Source organism: Echiichthys vipera (assembly GCF_963691815.1).
Source record: "Echiichthys vipera genome assembly, chromosome: 20".
NCBI classification, from domain to species: Eukaryota; Metazoa; Chordata; class Actinopteri; order Perciformes; family Trachinidae; genus Echiichthys; species Echiichthys vipera.
The window spans coordinates 2,740,324-2,750,324 of NC_139845.1; the positions used below are offsets into that span (position 1 = coordinate 2,740,324).

Below are 10,001 nucleotides of genomic sequence, written 5' to 3' on the forward strand. Positions count from 1 at the left end.
GGATGCTGAACTTCTCCCCCTCTCTCTAAGGGAGACTCCAGACCCCCTCCTGAGAAAACACATTTCACACGCTTGGACCTGGACCTGGTTCTTTGGGTCCTGACCCAGCTTTCATGACCACAGGTGAGGGTAGGAACCAGGACTGACCTCATGACATTCAAAAGTATCACGTTACGACAAAAGTTGAAGCACGCTGCACACGTTGTTGTGAAAGTACAACGACTCAATCCATCAAAGAGCGGCTCCATTTTAAATCGAGTGTCTGGAGTCAAATGTGACGTCTTTTGGAGAAGATGCTGTAAATCAAATATCCCCCCCCGCAAAAAGTGAGAGAAACAGACGGTAAACAGAGAGAAAACTCTTCGTTCTGCACTTTCTGCAGAGACAATAACTCATTTTTAATATGAGCGCATGAGCTGAGCTGCGAGGAGAGTGTGTGTGTGGTCGGCGTGATAACCGACTCCATTAAACTCCTCCCCCGTCCTCCACAGCTACGGTGACAATGACACTGATTTAGCTCTGATTGTACCTCACACACACACACACACACACACACACACACACGCCTCCATCATTCTCCTCTCAATGGTCGCTTCGCTCTTAATGAGGCAGCTTGATTATGCAGCCTGCCGGACTAAATTAAAAAGACTAATTTACAAACCGAGCGTGGTGGGCTGGTTCCACTGATACCGCCGGGCTGTGAAATAGAGGTGTCACTCAGGACACACACACACGCACTTACACACACACACACACACTTACACACACACACTTACACACACAGCAGGGGAACTATGGAGAGTATTACTGTGCAGGAGTTAATGTAAATGCAAAGATAGAGTCCTTATTCTTCTCTTTAAAACACAGATTTCTGTCTTTCGCAGACGGCTGTTTTGCTAAATAGATAAATTATTAAAAGATAAACATTATTATAATAACAATGTAATACACAGTCAACCACTGTCTAAACCAGGGGTCTGCAAGCCGCGGCTCTCGGGCCTCATGCGGCTCTTCGGTCCCTTTTCAGTGGCTCCCTAAAAACTAACATATAAATGAATGATGTGTTTTTTGCAGAGTGGACGATCTTTCAAAGGGAGCACCTGTTCTATTGGAGTTCAAGGTGATTTTTTAAAGATATCATGTGAAACTAAAATCTGCGTCACATGCGACGGCCATCGCTCAGCACCTTTCCCTGCTAACCTTGAGTTTATGACCTGCGCTGTCAGGATGCTAACCCTGCTAACCGTGGATAACCCCCCCAAAACCATTAGTTGTTTACCATTTATAATACAAAATATAAATAAGGAAATAAATTACAAAAAAAGGTACTGTATGTTTAGTATCAATCAATTTTCAACCATTTAAATAAAAAGTAAATAATTAAATACATTACTAAAAGGTACTGAATGTTCAGTATCAGTCAATTGTTGACCATTTATATATAAAAAATTGTATAAATAAAGAAATAAATTACTATAAAGTACTGTATGTTCCGTATCAGTATTGCTTATCATTTAAATAAATAAAAAATAAAAATAAAGCTATATGACACCATTTCTAAATCACCCAAAGCATCATTTTCTGCATGTTTCTGTTTCGGAAAACACATACGCCGACGATAGACTGATATATCTGTCCGGCTCTACTGAGGATGCTCTTGCTAAATGCTAAATTCCTGAAAACACACACGACGCTTGATGTTATTGTTGTGTTTCACGGGTGACTCATGAAGCTACTTCACCAGCGTGTTATGAGTCTCAGCATGAGTGACCGTCTGTGGTCGAAACACGACTGTTGTCGGCCTTAACTTCACCAACACATGCTTTCAAGATGCCTGCAGGCTGGAGGAAGGGCTCGCCACACATACCTTGTCATATTTGGCGACTATCTCGGCGCGCTCCTGGTCAAGTTTCACCGCCGCATCCTGATCAGACGCTGCGGAGCAAAGAGAGAAACATAAAGGAAGATAAATGAGTGTCGGTGCAGCTGTGACGCTGTGCTCAATGAGCTGCAAACACACAGTGACATAAATATGCAGCAGCGAAAACAACAGTTTGCTAATGTTCTGCTGATGTAAATGAAAGAGGAGCTACACATCATCCTGATGGTGTGTCACACCCGTAAGTGTTTGTTTTTTAATCAGTTGTTTCAAACGTCAAACTGAACTCTTTAAAAAAGAAATGTTTCAGGCAGAATCACTCAACTTCTGCTCTTTTCCATGAAAACAGGAGGTGACCCAGTCTGGGCGCCTTGGATCCACCACCCTGCACTTAGCCTTTATAATTCAAACTTCATCTGAGGGTGCAAAATATCAAACTGAGGGTGCAAAAAATCTAACTGAGGGTCCAACACATAAAGAGTTTCTATTTACTCTAAATTTAGAGTTTAGAGGAGCCAGTTGAGGTGGTTCAGGATCATCTGGTAAGGATGATCCCTGGGCGCCTCCCTAGGGAGGTGTTCCAGGCACGTCCAGCTGGGAGGAGGCCTCGGGGAAGACCCAGGACCAGGTGGAGAGATTAGATCTCCACACTGGCCTGGGAACGCCTCAGGACCCCCCAGTTAGAGCTGGTTAATGTGGCCCGGGAAAGGGAAGTTTGGGGTCCCCTGCTGGAGCTGCTGCCCCTGAGACCCGACCCCGGATAAGCGGATGAAGATGAGATAAACCAAAGTTTCTTCTAATCAGACAAATTAGTTCTATGGTGAAGACGTCTTGCACCCTGACCAGCGAGGAAAAATCATCACATAAGGAACAAACGGATACAGAAGATGGATAAAGGACGCTGTAGAAATAAGGAGGAGTGAGGGCAACACCATGAACACACACACACCTGGGACACCATGCTCTGCCAGCGGCACCAGGGCGAGGAACGGACACAACAGGGGTTTTCACAAAACACGTCATACCCGGAAGAAAACAGCAGCTCTTAGGAAGGCTGGAGTACAGCCTGTGTGTGTGTATGTGTGTGTGTGTGTGTGTGTGTGTCCATAAGAAGCAGGCTGACGAGAGGAGCTCCTCTAAAGCTGACAGCTGTTGTGACAGAGACGTCACCGTGTCACAGAAAGCTCCTCTGTGCTCGGCTGAGTCACATTGTGCGAGTGTAAATGCGGTTGTCGTCGTCGCCACACACTGATAACACACACCTCTCACCTCTAAAGCAGCCTCTCCCACACACATACACACACACACGTCCTGATTCAGCCAGCCGTGAGAGGCTCCAAACATCGGATGTGTGTGAACAAAGCTGGCACACACACTCTATTAAGTGGGGTCATGTAGTGTTTATGTTGAATACGGTGTGTGTGACACGCAGCGAAGGAGGCGGAGTGTGAATCATTCCTACAATACGAGCATTTAGGCGGCTCAACGTTAAATTTAAGAAACACCCTGAAGGAAATGAAACCTCTTTAATAATCCAACTCATTACGATTTGGATTTTAACTTTGTCCAAAGACGTGCAGGTGTTGGGTTCATTGATGACTCTAAATCACCCGTAGGTGTGAATGGTTGTCTGTCTCTGTTCGTCTCTATGTGTCCTGTGATAGACTGGCGTCCTGTCCAGGGTGGACCCCGCCTCACGCCTGATGTCAGCTGGGATCGGCTCCAGAGACCCCGACAGGGACAAGCGATTGAAGATGGTTTTAAGCCTGTCTGAACATTTCAACAAATCACCCAAACCTTCACCAGACTCCATTGACAAAAACTGTCATTTGACCTCATTCAACACAGGTGTTTCTGCTCTACCGCTGCCTCAATCAGTCAGTTAGTTTGTTTAATCGTGTGACTATGGTGTTTTAACTAGTTCGGATTCACCAAAGTCACACAAGAACACAAACTAACTAACTAACCAACTAACCGATCTCTCCCTTAGAGAGAGGGGGAGAAGTTCAGCATCCGTGAGGAACTCGGAGTAGAGCCGCTGCTCCTTTGCGTTGAAAGGAGCCAGTTGAGGTGGTTCAGGATCATCTGGTAAGGATGAACCCTGGGCGCCTCCCTAGGGAGGTGTTCCAGGCACGTCCAGCTGGGAGGAGGCCTCGGGGAAGACCCAGGACCAGGTGGAGAGATTAGATCTCCACACTGGCCTGGGAACGCCTCAGGATCCCCCAGTTAGAGCTGGTTAATGTGGCCCGGGAAAGGGAAGTTTGGGGTCCCCTGCTAAAGCTGCTGCCCCCGCGACCCGACCCCGGATAAGAGGCTGAAGATGAGATGAGATGATGAACTCCGGTGTTCTGTGAGGTTAAAATCACTGTTTTTGTCAATGGAGTCTGGCGCCTTCGCATCGTTCGAACCCCAGCAGTTGTGTAATACTGAAATTCCTTCTTTTAGACAGTTTTCCAGCGCTTTACAGGAAGTATTTGACTCCAGTCGCTCTCCAACTTCCTCTCCGGGTCTCCGGGGCTCGACGGGAGGATCTGGAATTCCAAAGCGCTTCGAACAAACACGCTCCTTATTGAGCCGGCTGGCATTTTTATGACAGGATGGTGTGTGAATGTGTGTGTGTGTGTGTCAGTGAAAGGCATGTCGCCGTGGGCCGCCAAGAGCGCACTCAGCAGGAGAAGACGCCGGGGGAGTCCAACACACACACACACACACACACACACACCCACACACACAAGGCAAAGTGTCCGGGGCAAATAAACAAATACAGTAAAGCCGTCTGCTGCTGGGAAGCCCGCCCCACGAGGCCCCGTGGTTCCCATAGTGAGAGGCAGAGGAATTTGGGAGGAAATGGGATTCAGACCTTTTTGTTCTTTGCACTGAAGCTTAAGTCTGAACCCCTCACAGCCGCATTAGTATTCCCCCGCGGCCTGACTAACGCTAAATGCAATTAGACCCTTTTTCATGCTTCAAGAATCACTTTGGCATCCGTGACGGAGATTGGGGGGTGTTTTTATTTGTGGCTCCCGTCTGACTCGTAGTGGGGTCCAAAGAGCTCACAGCCAATCGTAGAAGACCCCCTCGTGACTTAGAGTTAACACGGTGTTTTAACTTGTTGGCTCGGAAATGTGTTTAACGTCATGCACCCTCAAAGAGGACTTGGACTCCAGAGGTTAACACTAGGGGAAAGATTAATTTGACTTTTTCATGTAATTAAATTTCAGGGCAATTACCAAACTTGGCGACACGGTGGTGTAGTGGTTAGCACTGTCGCCTCACAGCGAGAAGGTTGTAGGTTTGCATCCCGGCCTGGGCCCTTCTGTGTGGAGTTTGCATGTTCTCCCCGTGTCTGCGTGGGTTTTCTCCGGGTTCTCCGGTTTCCTCCCACAGTCCAAAGACGTGCAGGTGTTCGGTTCATTGATGACTCTAAATCACCCGTAGGTGTGAATGGTTGTCTGTCTCTGTTCGTCTCTATGTGCCCTGTGATAGACTGGCGTCCTGTCCAGGGTGGACCCCGCCTCACGCCCGATACCAGCTGGGATCGGCTCCAGCCCCCCGCGACCCCGACAGGGACAAGAGGTTGAAGATGAAAAAAAGACCACTGCATGTACCCTGATCCCAGTTTAACAAACGCTGGTCTTAAGAGGAAACACTCTTTCACAATAAAAGCACAAAACAGTTTTTTTCACTGTCACTTTGTTCAACACTTTGGTCCGGAGAGAAATATGTCATTGATTGGATTGCCATGAATTTTGCGTCGACATTCCTGTTACCCAGAGGATAAATCTGAACGACGTTAATATTGAAATCAATTCAACCAAATGACGTCGTCGTATCCATAGACTGTATAAAAAACAGACGTAGCGTCTCCATCGAGGTCCGTTCTCTCAACTTGATCCAATCGTCCTCGCCCACAGGAGTCTCCATCTTGTCAGACTTTGACTCCGCCTCATTTCCTCTCACCAAAAAAGGGCATGTATGTGACGCTGGGGGGAGGGGCATACGTCCATCTGGCTGACGTTTACCTCCGAGGAGAAGTGAGGGCCAGAGGCTAGCTGTCACTCAAGAGGCCACGCCCCTAATTATTCATAAACTTTAACCTCCAATAAAATCAAAACTAGCCCCTCCCCCTCAGTGTTGTCATGGCGATCTGAGCTAAACACACAGACTAGAATGTTCTTTTGTCCTTAAACAGGTTTAATGATGCTGTGTAAACGGACTGTTTAACATGGGGCTCAATGAGAAACTGCTCTGTTATGAAACCTGAAACCCTAGTGGACACTCAGAGAACTGACGCTTTTGGCACTTCCTGATTGGATCAAACAGGAAGTGGCTGTGGTGGGGGCTTGGTCCGCACATTTTCACCTACAGATGCTTGTTTAGAAAATACTTGAGTACTTTGTCTTTAGAGAAATAATATTCCTCGAAGCAAAGGGGTTGAAAAAATGTGCGTTGTCAAGGCCAAAGCTCAGGCACAGTATTGGCAATATTCCGGTATTACTGTATCTTCCGCTGTTTTTGGTGGATTATTCCTTTAAATGACAACCTCTCCCCCTCATCATCCTGTTGACGAGGCTAGAAACCCTATCAGTGGAGCGCCCGGTGGCCCAGTGTTTGGATCAGGCGCCCCGCATACAGAGGCTAAAGGTCCAAGCTGCAGCGGCCCGGCACTGCGGCTCTTTGCTGCATGTCGCCCCTCGCTCTCTCTCTCCCTCTCTCTCTTATTTACTGTCAACCTCCAGCTGTTCTATCCTCTCTCCCTCATCCTCCTGCTCATCCTCCATGATGAGGTTAGAAACCCCCCCACCGAGTTGACCTTCCACCTCCCGCGCTCCGAGCTGCCTGTCAGACCCCGGCGGTGAAGCCACCGTCACACCTCAGCTGACTGTCCCCGTCCTGCTGTGATTAAAATGTCCCCACCTCCACCAGCTCCGCGCCCTTCACCCCTGCTCTTCATGCTGCATTCAAGTCACGTGGGGATTTACTGTGAGTACTAAAACAAAAAAAGTGTTCATGCACGAGGAGTCATCTGAAACCGTCGCCAAAGAATTCAGGAAGTTGGGTTGTGACTTGGTCCGGCAGGTTTTAACACTGAACAGGTGTCGGTGGTGCTGTTCTCACGCTGCTGCACGTTCAGTCTTATTTTAATCCAGACGCTTTAAACGCAGCTGGGATCTCCACGTCTTTACTTGTGTCACTTCGCAAAGTGAAAGCCAGTTATTGCAGTTGTGTAAATACAATAAAGAAAGACATGAAGAGATGATGTTTTTAGCTTAAATTCTTATTTTCTTTAACTATAAAAAACACTGAAGCAGTGAAATCTTATTTTATTCAGTGTCAAATAAATATGTTTACAGCCTGGTACAAAAATGTTTTTGGTCTCATCTCATCTCATCTTCAGCCTCTTATCCGGGGTCGGGTCCCAGGGGCAGCAGCTTTAGCAGGGGACCCCAAACTTCCCTTTCCCGGGCCACATTAACCAGCTCTAACTGGGGGATCCTGAGGCGTTCCCAGGCCAGTGTGGAGATCTAATCTCTCCACCTGGTCCTGGGTCTTCCCCGAGGCCTCCTCCCAGCTGGACTTGCCTGGAACACCTCCCTAGGGAGGCGCCCAGGGTTCATCCTTACCAGATGATCCTGAACCACCTCAACTGGCTCCTTTCAACGCGAAGGAGCAGCGGCTCTACTCCGAGTTCCTCACGGATGCTGAACTTCTCCCCCTCTCTCTAAGGGAGACTCCAGACCCCCTCCTGAGGAAACACATTTCACACGCTTGGACCCGCGACCTGGTTCTTTGGGTCCTGACCCAGCTTTCATGACCACAGGTGAGGGTAGGAACCAAGATTGACCGGTAGATCCAGAGCTTTGTCTTCCTCAGCTCTCTTTTCCGTGCTGTAGAGCGACTGCAGCTCCGCCCCCGCTGCTCCGATTCTCCGGCCAAACTCACACTCCATCGTCCCCTCACTCGTGAACATGATCCCGAGGTACTTGAACTCCTTCACTTGGGGTAAGGACTCATTCCCTGTAGCTAATTCCCCGTTCATGACAACTGTACGGAGGTGAACTTTTTATACAACTCAGCTGTTTTTAATTATAATAAGGCTCAGAGTTTTGCAGAATTAGAGGGCTGGTTGCTTTGAGTGACAGATGGGTGCTGTCAAAAGTGTCATTCAGCCCGCCTCAGCTCCACTTCTTTGTCCTTTTTCGGATTATTCAGGCGCCGTGAGCCATCGCCAAGATGGCAGAAACCTACAGGTGACGCCACGGAGACTACGCCCCTGTTGCATAGTCTATATACATGATAGCAAATGGAATATCTGTGGTTTCCAAACAAAACTGATGGGCTGCTTTTTTAGATCATTTCTATGTTGATATTCTGAAGGCGGGGTCAAATGAACAGACAAGGCTGCTGATTTGAACGAAAACTATTTCAAAACCTCTTCATTTCTTTCCTTTTCATTCATTCTGTCACGGCGTCCTTGAGTCTCAGCCCAGAACGACCTCCCGTGCACACCGCTGATGCTTTTGTTCTTGGGAAAAAGCCTCGGTTGGACCTCGCAGGTACAGGATTTTTTAAAAAGGGAGGACGCATCTGTGTGAAGACTCCAGATAAGACGTCTCATGGTCAAATCTAATTCTGCTGGCGACCACTGCAGCACATGACAGGAAGTGTTGTGGGCTGTATTCGTTCCTCAATATCATCCCTGTAAATGACCAACACTGACGGCGAACAACATGGCGAGCACGTTCCCACCCTCCCTCGTTTCTTCTCCTCTCTTGAAGCCCTCTTTTGGCTGCCGTGATGAGCCCCCTTTGTTCTTCATGTTAAAGAGTCATTTCGGCTGCATCTCTCACCCTCTGACAGACACTATCTGCACAGAAAGAGGAGTAATAACTATAATAATGACAGTAATAACAGTGGGGAGGTTGATTGTAGACTTTACTCGGTTCAGCTGTGGTGTGTTCAGGGCCCACGCATGATCGCCAAAAACGTTCAGAGCGCGTTCGTGTCCGTTTACCCACCATGTGGTCACTAAAAATACAGAACAATCCCCACAATGGGATTTAAAATTGATAAAATGATGCAGTTGAGGTGGTTCGGGCATCTAGTAAGGATGCCCCCTGGGCGCCTCCCTAGGGAGGTGTTCCAGGCACGTCCAGCTGGGAGGAGGCCTCGGGGAAGACCCAGGACCAGGTGGAGAGATTAGATCTCCACACTGGCCTGGGAACGCCTCAGGATCCCCCAGTTAGAGCTGGTTAATGTGGCCCGGGAAAGGGAAGTTTGGGGTCCCCTGCTAAAGCTGCTGCCCCCGAGACCCGACCCCGGATAAAAGGGCTGAAGATGAGATGAGATGAACATGTCGGCCTTTTGTCTGTTTCACAAGGGTGTGTCTATGCACTGTAGCACGTGTCTGGGCCCAAACTATGAGTCTTGCACCCCTTGTTTGGACTAAAACTGGGCTCAAGTTAGAAGTTCTGCACACTTGTTTTCCAGAGTTAGACTGCATTTTGCTTTTGTTGTCTTTAAAACTTGAAAGCACATCGGAGAAACAAAATATCCAGTCTAGAGTGTCCACTAGGGGCAGGTTTCATAACAGAGCAGTTTCTCATTGAGCCCCATGTTAAACAGGCCGTTTACACAGCATCATTAAACCTGTTTAAGGACAAAAGAACATTCTAGTCTGTGTGTTTAGCTCATATCTCCATGACAACACTGAGGGGGAGGGGCTAGTTTTTATTTTATCGGAGGTTAAAGTTTATGAATAATTAGGGGCGTGGCCTCTTGAGTGACAGCTAGCCTCTGGCCCTCACTTCTCCTCGGAGGTAAACGTCAGCCAGATGGACGTATCTCCCTCCCCCCAGCGTCACATACATACCCTTTTTTGGTCAGAGGAAATGAGGCGGAGTCAAAGTCTGACGAAGACAAAGATGGCGACTCCCGTAGGCGAGGACGATTGGGTCAAGTTGAGAGAACGGACCTTGATGGTGAAGTTACATGAACATTAAGTGAAACAGGTTTAAATATGTGACCACCAGAGACGATACTGAGGAGCGATGCTGCGAATTAAAGTCAAACTTCAACATGCAGCACCTTTAAATAAGATTAAACTCAGCACACGCACACA

General features: G+C 48.0%; 1 protein-coding gene across 3 annotated transcripts in view; it reads right to left on the reverse strand.

The window, feature by feature from the left end:
* Nucleotides 1-10,001, reverse strand: part of usp6nl (USP6 N-terminal like) — a 95,582-nt gene that overhangs the window by 33,927 nt on the left and 51,654 nt on the right. For all 3 annotated transcript variants that reach the window (XM_083935143.1, XM_083935144.1, XM_083935142.1), the window contains one exon: nt 1,868-1,935. In XM_083935143.1, the coding sequence (XP_083791269.1) occupies nt 1,868-1,935 (68 nt within the window). The remainder of the gene's footprint in view (nt 1-1,867; nt 1,936-10,001) is intronic.